This window comes from Sabethes cyaneus, chromosome 2 (genome assembly GCF_943734655.1).
Source record: "Sabethes cyaneus chromosome 2, idSabCyanKW18_F2, whole genome shotgun sequence".
NCBI classification, from domain to species: Eukaryota; Metazoa; Arthropoda; class Insecta; order Diptera; family Culicidae; genus Sabethes; species Sabethes cyaneus.
The window spans coordinates 129740129-129758319 of NC_071354.1; the positions used below are offsets into that span (position 1 = coordinate 129740129).

Here is an 18191-nt window from a genome sequence, read left to right on the forward strand (position 1 = left end):
TGGCGACCTGTCGTCGGATGCAGTGTTGCCACATGTACAGATTTATCTGGAAAAGTACAGATTTTTTGGAATTTTTTGGTACAGATTCTGTACGGTACAGATTACAGATTTTTACCAAAAAGTATATATGGGTACAGATTTTTCTGAGTGTCAAGAACTCATACTTTTTTCTCAGTGCTGTTTCTTGAAATCAATAGAGAAGCAATTCTTAGTATGAACGAAAACAAAATAAAACGTATATATGTCTAAGTTTAGCAGAGATATGTGCAAACGTCGTCAAACAAATGAATGATTTGAGACTAGTGCATTTTTTTAATGCTTGCAAGCTAAATTTTTCTATACAATAAATATTTTGAATGGTACAGATTTTTGGAAGAAAAAGTACAGATGAAAAAGATTTATACCCCTTCCAGTATAGATGAATATGTGGCAACACTGGTCGGAAGCGCCGGCCACTGGGGGGGGGGGGGGGGGTGGCGTAGAAAGCACCTCTATCTATGTTTATTTATTTTCCTAGATCTACTGACCTCTATTACTTTCCTTCAGTGCATATCATATGCACTGACCAACAGTTGCAGTAGGTGCATCTTCAGAGGACATGGCGTTTTTGTTATTTGGTAGTTCCCTCATGCTAGAAATTACCGGATCAGAAGATTCAGACGGCAGAAGATCCGTATTTGTAGCCATTCTGGAGATCTTCCTTGTGTGATGAGTTCGGAACTGTTGTATGTCCTTGTCCACCATTGTCATCATCAGCTCGTAACCACTACCGTTCTACCTTCACATTCAATGGATGTAGGATGAATTTTTGCGATTTGCTGGTCTAATTTTGTCTTGCAGCATTAGTGCAGTCGTTTCCTTTGCAAACTGGAGATTTTTTTTTTTTTTTTTTTTCCATGTTGGGTATATTTATCACTGCGACCATTTGTTTGATCTATTGTGATATATTCCCCGTTTTATTATAGCTATGTTATCAAGATGACGCACCACTATCAGAAGTGATTGTCATTGTTTGACTAATAGCATTTGTCCAGCCCGGTGATGCACTTCGGATGAAGTGCACTACTGCACTGGGAGTTGTTCTCCAAATGTCAGAGGGTTCTAACAGCCCTCTTTCGAAGAACCTTAATCTTTTATTGAGAATTGCCGGACATCGGCATAACAGGTGTTCCGAGTCTTCTTTTTCTATGCCGCAGAAGCGACATATATCATCATGAAGTTTTCCCATTAGCTTCAGATGATAGCGGCTCGGACAATGTCCTGTTATAAGACCAGTGTAAATGCTTAGATCTTTCTTCGAAAGCTCCAGTATTTTGCGAGTAATTGAAACGTTTGGAGAGATGAAACGTTTCGACTGCCTAGCATTGAAAGTGTTATTCCAATTTGATTCCACTTTCGTACATTCCCATGCTTTTAGCTCCATTTTTAAAGCAGAAGCAGATAAGCAACAGAAGGGCTCAGGTCCTACAAATTGATGAGATGATCCGAGTCTTGCTAGTGCATCAGCTCTTTCATTTCCATCAATTCCACAGTGACCTGGGACCCAGTACAAGTTGACTTGGTTACGACGAGACAATTTTTGGAGTGATTGAATACATTCCCAGACAAGTTTTGATGTGCATGTCGCCGACTTTAGAGCGTTTAGAGCTGCTTGACTGTCGGACATGATGCATATATTTGAATGTTTATAGTTCCTGTGCAAGCACACAGTCGTACATTCTAGAATTGCTTGTATTTCAGCTTGGAATACAGTTGGCCATCTGCCCATAGAAATTGACATGTCTATTCCTGGGCCAGTGACTCCTGCTCCCACTTGATTGTCCATTTTTGAACCATCTGTATAGAAAACTGTCGAGCCTGGACGAATATCGGGACCACCATCTTCCCAGGAATCACGTCTAGGCTCAAATACACGAAATATTCGGTTGAAGTTGTATTTTTTCTCCATCCAATCTTCATTACTGGTTACAAGAGGATTAATACTAATAGTTTTTAGAATACTGAGATGACCTGTTAAGTCCCCTTCAAACAGGTTCTTTGATCTTTTGATCCTCAGAGCACTTTTTTCAGCTTCTAATTGTATAAATTGATGCAATGGAAGTATATAGAGTAAAGCATCCAATGCCTTCGAAGGTGTACTTCTCATTGCACCTGTTATTGAGAGAGTGGCTAGCCTTTGAAGTTTTTCCAGCTTTATTTGGGTAGTTTTCTCTTTCGTTTTTGGCCACCAGACCAACGAAGCATAGGTAATCCTGGGTCTGACAATGGCCGAATAGATCCAATGGATCATCTTCGGTTTCAGTCCCCATTGCTTACCAAACGTTCTTTTACATATCCATAGAGCATTTGTTGCTTTGTTTACTGCTTGCTCTAGATGTGTGTTCCAATTGAGTTTTCTGTCAAGAAATACTCCAAGATATTTAACAGTGTCTGAAAGTTTTAAAAGTGTTCCTTTCAATCTGATGTTATTTAATGTAAATTTTTTCCTTCTCGTAAATGGTATGATAGTAGTTTTATTGGCATTTATGCTGAGACCCTGCCTATCACACCATGACGAAATCAAATTTAAAGCCATTTGCATTCGGTCAGCGATAATAGAATCAAATTTTCCTCGAACAATTATGACTATATCATCTGCGAAGCCAATTATTTCAAAGCCTAGCGCCGTCAACTTTTGAAGAAGATCATCAACTATTAAAGACCACAGTAGAGGTGATATTACGCCTCCTTGTGGGCAACCTTTTACTGCTCTAACGCTTATAGATGAGCTTCCAAGGCTTGCTGATATCTCCCTTTTTGATAACATTTCGCTAATCCAGTCGATAATGGATATATCGAAACCATGTTTCGTCATAGCCGTAATCATTGAATTATGAGATGAATTATCAAATGCGCCTTCTATGTCAAGGAAGGCACCTAGTGAAATTTCTTTCGCTTCAAAAGATTTTTCTAGTTTTTTTACAACAGTTTGTACTGCTGTTATTGAAGATTTGCCTTCTTGATATGCGAATTGATATTCGCTCAAAGGATCTTTGGCTAAATATGATGATTTTATATGCTCATCAATTATTTTTTCCATTGTTTTTAACACAACGGACGATAAGCTTATCGGCCTGAAGGATTTTGGTGAAGTCTTATCCTTCTTATTAGCCTTCGGAATGAACGTGACCCGTACTTGTCGCCATACTGCTGGTATATGACCTAGTATCAGGCTTGATTGAAAAAGGTTTGTTAGAATAGGTGTTAAAAACGCCTTACCCTTCTGTAGTAGTACAGGAAAAATTCCATCCCTACCCGGTGATTTGAAGGGTTCAAAAGTGTCAATCGCCCATTCAACCTTGCTTCTTGTAAAAATTTTTTTGGCCAAAGTACAAGCATCATTCCTGTTTCTATCTAACCCAGTCATTTCATTCGCTATTTCGTGAATGTCTGTCCTGGTTTCAAGATTTACAGTTCTCAATGCCGGTGCACTTTGGTCTCCGCTTGTATTAATGATTGAACAGGGAAAATGTGTTCTCATCATTAACTCTAATGTTTCCTTAGTTGAGTTAGTAAAAGAGCCATCCTCTTTTTTCAAAGTACCTAACCCATTAGAATGATCTTTAGCGAGGATTTTCTGCAATCTAGCAGTTGCTGGAGTATTTTCAATGTTTTCACATGTGTGCCTCCAGTGAATCCTCTTTGATCTTCGTATTTCCCTATTATAGGCAGTGAGAGTTTGTTTATACTCCTCCCACTGTTGTGTTCTTTTTGCCCGGTTAAATAATTTCCGAGTTTTCTTTCTAAATTTTTCCAAAGTTTTGTTCCACCAAGGTACATCTCTATTCGTAGAGCGTTCCTTTGCAGGACAGCTTTCGTGATAAGCTTGTTGGATCAGGTTTGAAAGTTGTTTTGAGTTGTCCTCAAGTTCTTTACATGTCCTTGAGCAGCCTTTCAAGTTCTTGACTCCAACCTTCAGTTTTAAATTATACTGATCCCAGTTTGTTTTCCTGGGATCTCTTATAATTTCCTTAAGTTGCTGATTAGCTTCGTAATCAAATATGATTTGCTTGTGATCGGACAAAGATTCTTCATCCGATACGTGCCAATTTTTTATTTTATCAGTCATCGTTGGACTGCATAGTGTTAAGTCAAGTACTTCTTGCCTTATTGCGTTTACAAAAGTTGGCTCTTCCCCTTTATTGCATATATCTATATCATTTGATGATATATAGTCTAAAAGGAGTTCACCTCTGTTATTGGTATCTGTGCTGGCCCAAACAGTGTGATGGGCGTTTGCATCACATCCAATTACAAGCGCAAACTGGAGATGCAACGGCCGGCAATGCCTGGTCGAAGACGATCTAATTAGGCTAATTTAAAGAAACATATCTGGTCGAAGATGGATGTGTATTTAGGAATATATTCTTTCCATTTGTTACTGCTTTCATGGGAACAATTGATGTGACACAAAGGCTTGAGTTGGACTTCGTGCCATCATCATCATCAATGAATGTTTGCTAATACTCGCTAAGATCTGCGGTTCCATCTTCCATCGCAACCGTATTTTACGAAAAAAGTTACTGTCTTCAGTTCTTCACCGAAAAACGTGTTTAGTGATGCAGCTTTCGAGCTGATAATACTTGACGAGGTCTGATATGCACAGTAACAGCGATAGTGAGGATGAAGTATCTTCAAATACACTTCGAAATTTGTACACCTCGAACTGCAGTAATTCAATTTCATCCGAAAACGAGTTTTGAAAATCTTAATAATCCATGCTGCTTGGATTACACATTTTCATAATTTAATTTGCACACTTATTACTTGATCGGGATAACACGGTTTTTACACTACGCCATATTAAATTCAACCGAGTAACAATTTTCAATGCGAGTGTTTTGGTAGAGGGATAGCCAGGGTCAAGCTAATTTGTTTTGAATTTTGTAGTATTTTTCTTGTACTTTCACATGGGTAATAAATGGCTTGAATATATTTGCATGTTTGGGAGTTATTGCTGTTGAAAATTGGTTAATTTTTAAACGAAAACTTTAATTTTCTCTGCAAATATTGACGATAGCAAGTTACTATATTCTACAAAAGTATGTAATTTGACTGTTAGAAAATCTTTGCCGAACATGTCAAATGCGTATAAATACTGTAGAAAGAACTGTGGTCAAAAAATTGATTTTCGTAAAGTCTCCATAAAAATTGTTCTTTATCTCTAAAACTATAATAGCTAGAAGGTTACTTTCTTTGGCAAAGTTCTTTATAATAATCTTTTCAAAAATTTTGTAGAACTTTGTTTTGCTGTATCTTGTACTGTTCAAAAAATAAATTTTTTATCTAACTTTTAGGGGGATTAATCAAATAATCGTTCATGCCATATGAAAGAGCTTTTAACGCTGAGAAATTTCTCTGAACGTACTTAACCAGTATAATCAACCATTTCGGCGCAATTAAAAAAAACGCGTGTTCTGATACCAATGGGACCACTGTGCAGTGGGCGGCGCTTCCTACGGCTGGTCACCGGCAACACTCGCGACCGTCTCGTCCTGAATGATCTAGTGTTACTATAGATAGTTTTTGTGGTCTTGTATTGACTAATGTTTTATGGAAGAGTCTCGAATTTCTCGAATTCGATTAGTTTTTGAGTTTCGCAAAAATTTCTGTTTTATTTGTATGAGAGTCCATATCCGCCTACCACAGGGGTGAGAGGTCTCTAACTGTCGTAAAATAAATTCAAGACTCCAAAATCTCCCACATGCCAAATTTGGTTCCATTTGCTTGATTAGTTCTCAAGTTATAAGGAAATTTGAATTTCATTTGTATGGGAGCTCCCCTCTTAAAAGGGGAAGGGGTCGTAATTCACCATAGAAAAAATTTCTGCCATCTAAAACTCCCACATGCCAAATTTGGTTCCATTTGATTGATTAGTTCTCGAGATAAGAGGAAATTTGCATTTCATTTGTATGGAAGCCCACCCTCTTAAAGGGGAGATGGGCCATAACTCGCTTTCTAAAGAAGAGAGGGGTCTCAATTCACCATAGAAAAAAAAACCACTTACATGTCAAATTTGGTTCCATTTGCTTGATTAGTTCTCGAGTTATGAGGAAATTTGTTTTTCATTTGTATAGGAGCCCCTCCCCCCTATTAAAGTGGGGAAATCAATAGAAAATATTCCATAGAAAATATTCTTGCCTACAAAAACACCCACATGATAAATTTGGTTCCATTTGCTTGATTAGTTCTAGAGTTATGAGGAAATTTGTATTTCGTTTGTATGAGAGCCCCCCCTCTTAAAAAGGTAAGGGGTCCTAATTCATCATAGAAAAAATGGTTGCCTCCAAAAACACCCACATGCCAAATATGGTTCCATTTGCTTGATTAGTTCTCGAATTATGAGGAAATTTGTATTTCATTTGTGTAGAAGCACCCCCTCTTAAAGCTGGGAGGGGTCCTAATTCACCATAGAAAATATTTTTGCCTCCAGAAACCTCCACATGCCAAATTTGGTTCTATTTGCTTGATTAGTTCTCGAGTTATGAGGAAATTTGAATCTCATTTGTATAGGAGCCCCCCTTCCTAAAGTGGGTAGGGGGCCCAATTCATCATAGAAAAAATTTTTGTCTCCAAAACCACCCATGTGCCAAATTTGGTTCCATTTGCTTGATTAGTTCTCGAGTTATGAGGAAATTTGTATTTCGTTTGTATAGGAGCCCCCCCTCTTAAAGTTGGGAGGGATCCTAATTCACCATAGAAAATATTCTTGCCCTTGAAAACTTTCACATGCCAAATTTGGTTTCATTTGCTTGATTAGCTCTCGAGTTATGAGGAAATTTGTATTTCATTTGTATAAGAGCCCCCCCTCCTAAAGTGAGGAAGGGTCCCAGTTCATCACAGAAAAAAAATTTATCTCCAAAAACACCCACGTGCCAAATTTTGTTCCATTTGCTTGATTAGTTCTCGAGTTATGAGGAAATTTGTATTTCGTTTGTATAGGAGCCCCCCCTCTTAAAGTGGGGAGTGGTCCTTATTTACCATAGAAAATATTCTTGCCCTCGAAAACTTTCACATGCCAAATTTTGTTCCATTTGCTTGATTAGTTTTTCAGTTATGAGGAAATTTGTATTTCATGTATATAAAATCCCCTCTTCCTAAAACGGGGAGGGGTCCCAATTCATCATAGAAAAAAAATTTGCCTCCAAAAACACCCACGTGCCAAATTTGGTTCCATTTGCTTAATTACTTCTCGAGTTATGAGGAACATTTTGTTTCTTTGGTACAGGAGCCCCCCTCTTAAAGCGGGGAAGGGTCCCAATTTACTATAGAAAATATTCTTGCCCTCGAAAACCTTCACATGCCAAATTTGGTTCCATTTGCTTGATTAGTTCTCGAGTTATGAGGAAATTTGTATGGAAGCCCCACCTTTTAGAGATGAGAGGAGTTATAATTCCCTTGTAAAGAGGGGAGGAGTCTCAATTTACCATAGAATAAATTCTTGTCACCGAAAACACCCACATGCCAAATTTTGTTCTATTTGCTTGATTAGTTGTCGAGTTATGCAGAAATTTGTGTTTCATTTGTATGGGAGCCCCCCCTCTTAGTGGGGGGAGGGGCTTCTAACCATCACTAAAACCTTTCGTGGCCCCAAAAAACCTCTACATGCATATTTTCATGCCCATTGGTTTAGTAGTTTTCGATTCTATAAGGAACATACGGACAGACAGACAGACAGACAGACAGACAGACAGACAGACAGACAGACAGACAGACAGACAGACAGACAGACAGACAGACAGACAGACAGACAGACAGACAGACAGACAGACAGACAGACAGACAGACAGACAGACAGACAGACAGACAGACAGACAGACAGACAGACAGACAGACAGACAGACAGACAGACAGACAGACAGACAGACAGACAGACAGACAGACAGACAGACAGACAGACAGACAGACAGACAGACAGACAGACAGACAGACAGACAGACAGACAGACAGACAGACAGACAGACAGACAGACAGACAGACAGACAGACAGACAGACAGACAGACAGACAGACAGACAGACAGACAGACAGACAGACAGACAGACAGACAGACAGACAGACAGACAGACAGACAGACAGACAGACAGACAGACAGACAGACAGACAGACAGACAGACAGACAGACAGACAGACAGACAGACAGACAGACAGACAGACAGACAGACAGACAGACAGACAGACAGACAGACAGACAGACAGACAGACAGACAGACAGACAGACAGACAGACAGACAGACAGACAGACAGACAGACAGACAGACAGACAGACAGACAGACAGACAGACAGACAGACAGACAGACAGACAGACAGACAGACAGACAGACAGACAGACAGACAGACAGACAGACAGACAGACAGACAGACAGACAGACAGACAGACAGACAGACAGACAGACAGACAGACAGACAGACAGACAGACAGACAGACAGACAGACAGACAGACAGACAGACAGACAGACAGACAGACAGACAGACAGACAGACAGACAGACAGACAGACAGACAGACAGACAGACAGACAGACAGACAGACAGACAGACAGACAGACAGACAGACAGACAGACAGACAGACAGACAGACAGACAGACAGACAGACAGACAGACAGACAGACAGACAGACAGACAGACAGACAGACAGACAGACAGACAGACAGACAGACAGACAGACAGACAGACAGACAGACAGACAGACAGACAGACAGACAGACAGACAGACAGACAGACAGACAGACAGACAGACAGACAGACAGACAGACAGACAGACAGACAGACAGACAGACAGACAGACAGACAGACAGACAGACAGACAGACAGACAGACAGACAGACAGACAGACAGACAGACAGACAGACAGACAGACAGACAGACAGACAGACAGACAGACAGACAGACAGACAGACAGACAGACAGACAGACAGACAGACAGACAGACAGACAGACAGACAGACAGACAGACAGACAGACAGACAGACAGACAGACAGACAGACAGACAGACAGACAGACAGACAGACAGACAGACAGACAGACAGACAGACAGACAGACAGACAGACAGACAGACAGACAGACAGACAGACAGACAGACAGACAGACAGACAGACAGACAGACAGACAGACAGACAGACAGACAGACAGACAGACAGACAGACAGACAGACAGACAGACAGACAGACAGACAGACAGACAGACAGACAGACAGACAGACAGACAGACAGACAGACAGACAGACAGACAGACAGACAGACAGACAGACAGACAGACAGACAGACAGACAGACAGACAGACAGACAGACAGACAGACAGACAGACAGACAGACAGACAGACAGACAGACAGACAGACAGACAGACAGACAGACAGACAGACAGACAGACAGACAGACAGACAGACAGACAGACAGACAGACAGACAGACAGACAGACAGACAGACAGACAGACAGACAGACAGACAGACAGACAGACAGACAGACAGACAGACAGACAGACAGACAGACAGACAGACAGACAGACAGACAGACAGGTATATATCTATACCTATAAAGAAGGACTTCTGTCTGTCTGTCTGTCTGTCTGTCTGTCTGTCTGTCTGTCCGTATGTTCCTTATAGAATCGAAAACTACTGAACCAATCGGCATGAAAATATGCATGTAGAGGTTTTTTGGGGCCAGGAAAGGTTTTAGTGATGGTTAGAAACCCCTCCCCCCACTAAGAGGGGGGGCTCCCATACAAATGAAACACAAATTTCTGCATAACTCGACAACTAATCAAGCAAATAGAACAAAATTTGGCATGTGGGTGTTTTCGGTGACAAGAATTTATTCTATGGTAAATTGAGACCCCTCCCCTCTTTATAAGGGGAATTATAACACCTCTCCTCTTTAAAAGGGGGGGCTTCCAAACAAATTTCCTCATAACTCGAGAACTAATCAAGCAAATGGAACCAAATTTGGCATGTGAAGGTTTTCGAGGGCAAGAATATTTTCTATAGTAAATTAGGACCCCTCCCCACTTTAAGAGGGGGGGCTCCTGTACCAAAGAAACACAATTTGCCTCATAACTCGAGAAGTAATTAAGCAAATGGAACCAAATTTGGCATGTGGTTGTTTTTGGAGACAAAAATTTTTTCTATGATGAATTGGGACCCCTCCCCGTTTTGGGAGGGGGGGGATCCTATACACGTGAAATACAAATTTCCTCATAACTGAAGAACTAATCAAGCAAATGGAACAAAATTTGGCATGTGAAAGTTTTCGAGGGCAAGAATATTTTCTATGGTGAATAAGGACCCCTTCCCACTTTAAGAGGGGGGGCTCCTGTACAAACGAAATACAAATTTCCTCATAACTCGAGAACTAATCAAGCAAATGGAACAAAATTTGGCACGTGGGTGTTTTTGGAGACAAATTTTTTTTCTATGATGAACTGGGACCCCTCCTCACTTTAGGAGGGGGGGCTCCTATACAAATGAAATACAAATTTCCTCATAACTCGAGAGCTAATCAAGCAAATGAAACCAAATTTGGCATGTGAAAGTTTTCGAGGGCAAGAATATTTTCTATGGTGAATTAGGACCCCTCCCAACTTTAAGAGGGGGGGGGGGCTCCTATACAAACGAAATACAAATTTCCTCATAACTCGAGAACTAATCAAGCAAATGGAACCAAATTTGGCACGTGGGTGTTTTCGGAGGCAACCATTTTATCTATGATGAATTAGGACCCCTTACCATTTTAAGAGGGGGGGCTCTCATACAAACGAAATACAAATTTCCTCATAACTCTAGAACTAATCAAGCAAATGGAACCAAATTTATCATGTGGGTGTTTTTGTAGGCAAGAATATTTTCTATGGTATATTTTGTATGGATTTCTCCACTTTAAGAGGGGGGGGGGGGGGCTCCTATACAAATGAAAAACAAATTTCCTCATAACTCGAGAACTAATCAAGTAAATGGAACCAAATTTGACATGTAAGTGGTTTTGAACGCAAGATTTTTTTCTATGGTGAATTGAGACCCCTCTCTTCTTTAGAAAGCGAGTTATGGCCCATCTCCCCTTTAAGAGAGTGGGCTTCCATACAAATAAAATGCAAATTTCCTCTTATCTCGAGAACTAATCAATCGAATGGAACCAAATTTGGTATGTGGGAGTTTTAGATGGCAGAAATTTTTTCTATGGTGAATTACGACCCCTTCCCCTTTTAAGAGGGGAGCTCCCATACAAATGAAATTCAAATTTCCTTATAACTTGAGAACTAATCAAGCAAATGGAACCAAATTTAGCATGTGGGAGATTTTGGAGTCTTGAATTTATTTTACGATAGTTAGAGACCTCTCACCCCTGTGGTAGGGGGATATGGACTCTCATACAAATAAAACAGAAATTTTTACGAAACTCAAAAACTAATCGAACTCGAGAAATTCGAGACTCTTCCATAAAACATTAGCCAATACAAGACCACAAAAACTATCTATAGTAACACTAGATCATTCAGGACGAGACGGTCGCGAGTGTTGCCGGTGACCCGCCGTCGGAAGCGCCGCTCACTGGGGGGCTTGCGAAACTCGAGATTGTGACAAAGATCATCCGAGATTCATGATTTATGTACAACACAGGTTAATTTGTGGCAATACGAAGTTTGTCGGGTCAGCTAGTATCTTATATATAAAAATGGATTTCTGTCTGTCTATCGGGATGTTCCTTATAGAATCGAAAACTACTGAACCAATCAACGTGAAAATTTGCATGTAGAGGTTTTTGGGGCCAGGGAAGGCTCTTATGATGGTTAGAGATCTCTCCCCCCACTAAGAGGGGGCGCTCCCATTCAAATCTATTCCCATTAAAAAGTTGTTGTTGTTGTTTTTTATTTACGACACTTTACACTTGTTAGTGCATTCGCGTCGGCCATTAAAAAGTGATTTCTGTCTGTCTGTCCGAATGTTCCTTATAGAATCGAAAACTACTGAACCGATCGGCGTGAAAATTTGCATATGGGGGTTTTTGGGGCCAGGGAAGGTTCTTATGATGGTTAGAGACCCCTCCCCCCACTAAGAGGGGGGGCTCTCATACAAATGAAACACAAATTTCTGCACAACGCGAGAACTAATCGAGCAAAATTTTACAGGTGGGTGTTATATATATATATATATATATATATATATATATATATATATATATATATATATATATATATATATATATATATATATATATATATATATATATATATATATATATATATATATATATATGACACATTCCGCCGTGACGTTACAACGTTTTGACTTTTCTTTGCACAGTATTTATGTTTTAGCTGGGAAAATCGTTGAGAAACCCCCAAATATTATTATATATTTGGAAAGAGCATAAAATTTCCTATTAAAAGTGAACAAATTAATAGCATTTGCTTTGCCCAGATTGTTTTGGAAAGCAAATATGTAGCGTGACGTTACAACGCGCCAGAAATACGTCTTTTGGTTCTTCTGTTAAAAAACATGAAAATTCTGCTCTCTTTCAAATTTTATCTAAAGATTTTCTTCTATGATTTGATAAGAGATGAATACTGAACAACTTGCCGTTTTCAGAATTCCGATAGTTAGTGAAGTTAATTTTTAAACAGCTTTTACTTTTCGTGACGTTACAACGCTCTGCTTTGCACAGAGAGGGTCGTAGCTCCGTTGTAACGTCACGAAAAATCTGTTCATTTAATATTCGTTAATTATCGCTGTTGCCGCCCTCTGTACATAAGGGATAATCCAAAAATGTGTTGTTAATTTGTCTTTCACTATTTCGCCTACGTAACTGTGGGGTTGTTCACAAATTACGTCGCGCTGTGGGAGGGATGCTAAGAAAGTGAGACATAAGTAATAGCAACGAAACCTTAAGACATAGCATAATAATTGCTTCAGAAAAGTTTCTTCATTTAAAAAGCACTTTCTAGTGGTGAAAAAATATTCGGACATTAGGGTGTCCTCAAGCAGATACAAAAAATATTTTCTCTATTTTAAGTCAGAAATGGTTGCTGTCTACAGAAAATTTGTAGAAAAACTAATTTTAAGAAACTTTGTTGGATACTTAAGATTTATATTTCTTACATAAAAAAAGTTATAGAGCCAAACTCTTAGGGACACCCTTAAAAAATTTTTTTCGATCTAGCTCTTTAATAACCCTTCGTATGGCTTACAAATGTTCTAAGAAATTGGTAATCTAATTAAATTGCACATTTTTGTCGAAAATAGTAGAGCACTATCTTTTTCCCTTTAGAAACTATCACTGGCTTTTTTATTTTTATATGTACTCTTTAAGAGGGAGAGCAGCTATGAGCAGCTAATCTCACTTGTTTTTTTTTAGTTAATTTATGCTGTATTCCACCATGTACAACTTAGGGTAGAAGACTGTGGAAAATCTAAAAAAAAATATTATGAAGGCAACCGTAGGTGAACATGTATAAATAAAAGAAACAAGGGATAGCTCCTTAAGGAAAAAAGATAGATTTCTACTTTCTTCGACGAAAATGTACAATTTAACTCGATTACCAATTTCTTAGAACATCTAAAAGGCGTACGAAGCGTTATTGGAGAACTAGATCGAAAAAAATCTTTTTAAGGGTGTCCCTAAGAGTTTTGCTCTATAACTTTTTTCATGTAAGAAATATAAATCTTCAGTATTCAACAAAGTTTCTTGAAATTAATTTTTCTACAAATTTTCTGTAGACAGCAACCATTTCTGACTTAAAATAGAGAAAATATTTTTTGTATCTGCTTGAGGACACCCTAATGTCCGAATATTTTTTCACCACTAGAAAGTGCTTTTTAAATGAAGAAACTTTCTTGAAGCAACTATAATGCTATGTCTTAAGGTTTCGATGCTATTACTTATGTCTCACTTGTTTTGAATCCGTCCGGCTGCCCGCCGTGACATTACAACGCGAGCTTCAATCAGTTATAACTTAGGTTCTACTTAACTTATCATCATTCTTTAGGCACCGTTTTAAAGGTATTTTTGAGTACAAAGAGAATACGGATTATTAGATTGTTCGAATTTGTACTTTTCTGCGAAAGCGAAAAAGTACACCTTTTTCGTGACGTTACAACGCAAAAAATGGCCCCATTTCATCCACTTGAAATACAAAATAACTGCAAAATTACATCCAAACTATTTTTGGAATGGATTCAGCATATATTCCATTGTAAATTGGTCGAAAACAAATGATATTATGAAATGTTTCAGCGCACTGTAGCAGTATTTTTAAAAATATCACGAAAAATAATTTATTTCTTGTAAATTTCATTTATTTTCGATACACGTTTTATATAACTTCCGAAAATGCTAGAATACCAATTAAGGCAGTTTTGAAAGGTTCAAACATTGCCCAATCATGAAAAAATATTCAACAATGCTAAAAGCAACTTTTATAAAATGTCTGGTTGGTATACCGGCCCGCGGAATGTGTCATATATATATGGGTCATTCCACGGGAAATTTACAGTCAAATTTTTTTTTCTCTTCGTAATATTTTTTTTACGTTTTTTGTCCAAAAAAAATCGACACGTATTTTTCTATTTCGATGTTACTGTTGGAATTCGCAAGATATGATTTTTTAAAGTATTGTAATCTGAAAAAATCACTATTTTTTAAATGCTGATTGTAAACATAGTTTGTAATATCAAAAAATGACTTTCTACCAGATGTGTTCACTATTCCACAAGCTTTCAAAATTGGTATAACATATCCCCTTTCGATTGTTTTTCAATAGTTAAATAGTGCATTTTTATAAACAATTGCAATTTTTTCAAAGTTGGAACTTTTTTTTCTCGATTTTTTTTATTTTAAAATATTTGTTGATCTTTCTCGAAGAAACATGCAAAATTTGGAAATGGAGAAATGAAAACTCTAGAAGTTATGAATTTTTATATCGAAGCGCGCACATTAATGCAAACGACCGGACGAACGCGCGTGGTTCTACGACACGTTACACTTAATAGCATCAAAGGCGGCCTCGTTATGAAGCTGCCCGTGGGTTAGAGCATCGATTGAGCATAACCGCTCGTTTGCATTAATGTGCGCGCTTCGATATAAACATGCATAGCTTCTAGAGTTTTCATTTCTCCATTTCCAAATTTTGCATGCTTCTTCGAGAAAGATGAAGAAATATTTTAAAATAAAAAAAATCGAGAAAAAAAAGTTCCAACTTTGAAAAAATTGCAATTGTTTATAAAAATGCACTATTTAACTATTGAAAAACAATCGAAAGGGGGTATGTTATACCAATTTTGAAAGCTTGTGGAATAGTGAATACATCTGGTAGAAAGTCATTTTTTGATATTACAAACTATGTTTACAATCAGCATTTAAAAAATAGTGATTTTTTCAGATTACAATACTTTCAAAAATCATATCTTGCGAATTCCAACAGTAACATCGAAATAGAAAAATACGTGTCGATTTTTTTTGGACAAAGAACGTAAAAAAAATATTCCGAAGAGAAAAAAAAATTTGACTGTAAATTTCCCGTGGAATGACCCATATATATATATATATATATATATATATATATATATATTTATATATATATATATATATATATATATATATATATATATATATATATATATATATATATATATATATATATATATATAGAATATATAGAATGTCATTATTATTTCATACCGTTAATAGTCGGGATTGATTTATATCTTGTGAGTTTATTAATACAAATAACTAATTTCCACATGCGCTATTAATTAAACGATCTCGATCTTCGAATGTATATTGCTGTACCATTTCTACTAAATTTCTACCTATTTAGTATTTTGGAGTGTATATATAATATATATAACCCGCGAATAAATAAATATATTAATAGATTCTTTTTTTACTATTAGAAGGAAAACTGATGATGAGGAAACAACCGTGTAATACCACCGAAGATAGGATTCACGTCAACATTTTTAAGCTGAACTGAACAGCAGTTTAAATACTCAGGATATGCATCACTATTTCGGGCTCATGACTATAAAATATAACTTATAGACGACTTTGACTGCAACAGAAACTGTATTATTAAGTATTTCGTGTATATCTAAAAGTATGCATCATTTTTGTATAAGTATACAAAGCAAGTGTTCCTTTTCTGGGAGGTCATCAATAAACAACATAGTCCTATTTGGTAACTTCCTAATACCCTGCCTTTTCCCAGTGATCAAGTGGTTTTTTGTATACATAGTAACCGTATTAGCATATGTTTCAACCTACCTTATATAAATGCCATGGAGATAACATGAGAGCAATTAAGTTTGAGCGAAGACTGGCAGCTCTGTCAAACATGGGAGCCATTCAGATACCATGTACAGGAGTCCCCCGAATAAGGCGATGGGTAGTGCTGTACGCCCATCGCGATCTCTTAGCTCTCCATTAACCCCAAACCCGCCCCTCTTCCGGATTGTCCACGAGGACATGTTTGTTTTCTTATGTGAAGGCTGGGCAGTGCCGACAAGCGTGGCGTTCACTTGGAACTAGGGCGAACCTAGATTGGACCTGAGCAAAAACAAAAACACTAAAAGACGTTTATAACCCAAGGCTTTGCTTTTTTTGCGAAATGTAAATGACAAATGAGGGATTGAATGAATGAATTGAATGAGGGACCCTACTCTGAAAGTTCGAAAAATAATGACTACATGTATACCTTGATATAAGAAATCGTTATAAAACAACCTCAATATAAGACAATTCGATATAAAGTTGATACGACATTTTGATCTAATTTTCCATTCCAAAAGTGGCGCCATGTAGATGTTCATTATTTCAAAACAATGCAAAAAATTGTAAAAAACTAATAGCTCAAACAATAATAAATAGTTCAAAAAAACTTCAAGGTATACAGCCCTAAGGGTTGTACGAAAGGGTGACGTAGGACTATATCAGAGCACTAGGTAAAGGACTAATGTAAACTGCATTTCAGGCATATGTATGTTTATAAGAAACTGTTAGTGCCATTGTTTAATTGAATTTTTCAAAGAGAAGAGCGAAATATTCAAATTCAATTCTATATTCAATGCAATGCAATGGTCGTTTTGAAAATACGTGGACGGGGGTTCATAAGTACAAGGCCAGCAACCAATGAGACAAATATATTTCTTTTAAAAATCACATGTGTGCATTATAAAGGTTGAAATGGTAATGAATGACCAGCCCACAGATTATTGTATTGAATATGATTATGCTTAGTTTGACATGTTTCAATAATCTTACTTAAACTAGCTTATTGCCTTTAAAAGGGCCATTGGTTGCAAATAATATTAAAGCCAAAGCACGTTCATCGCAAATATGACGTGCCATTCGAAAGTCCTTTTCTTTTGACATGAATGGCAGCTGGCACGTAAGTTAGCGGTGTCGATTCACTGTCTTTTGCTCCGAGAAGATTTTACTAGTTTACTTTCAAAGCTTAACGCTTGTTACATAGTAGAAAATCTGGCTCATACGCAAAAATTTCTGTTTTATTTGTATGAGAGTCCTTATCCTCAAACCATCATAAATAAAATTCATGCCTCCAAAAACACCCACATGCCAAATTTGGTTCGATTTGCTCAATTAGTTCTCGAATTATAAGGAAATTTGTGTTTCATTTGTGTGGGAGCCCCCCTCTTACGCTCTCCTTAAAATTGGTCTCGAACCCTCCATAAAATTGCTGGTTATTTTATCTATCCAACGACATATAAATTGTTCAGATTCATTCAGTAGTTTAGTAGTTATTACCATTTGAAATCTTTCATTCAAACGTAACACTTCTATTTTCGTTTTCACAAAGTGCTACCCAGTCCCAGTATAGTAAACAAAGACGTAGTCCTACGTCAAAACGTAAACACACAACGCAAAATTGGTGACTGCCAATGGGCCATATTCTCACAGTCACCTCACCAAAATTTTTTAGGTGAGGTGACAATTTGCGATTCTCACAGTCACCTGGGTGACTGTACAAGAGCCCTATTTCACAGTCACCTCACCTAAATTTTTTAGGTGAGGTGACAATTTGCGATCCTCACAGTCACCTGGGTGACTGTACAAATCAAATGGGGCCTGTAAGGTGAGGTGACTTTAGGTGAGGTGATAAGAAAGTGAAAGAAGTGAGGTGAGGTGAAGTGACTGTGAGAATA

At 37.8% G+C, this 18191-nt stretch overlaps 1 protein-coding gene across 3 annotated transcripts in view; it reads left to right on the top strand.

Annotated features, from left to right (window-relative positions):
• LOC128738335 (protocadherin-like wing polarity protein stan) overlaps positions 1-18163 on the top strand; it is a 165524-nt gene extending 147361 nt beyond the window's left edge. For all 3 annotated transcript variants that reach the window (XM_053833384.1, XM_053833386.1, XM_053833385.1), the window contains one exon: positions 15924-18163. Coding sequence is in view for 1 of the 3 variants with exons in the window: in XM_053833386.1 (XP_053689361.1) it covers positions 15924-15957 (34 nt within the window). In the remaining 2 variants the exon portion in view is untranslated. The remainder of the gene's footprint in view (positions 1-15923) is intronic.
• Positions 18164-18191: the final 28 nt, after the last annotated feature.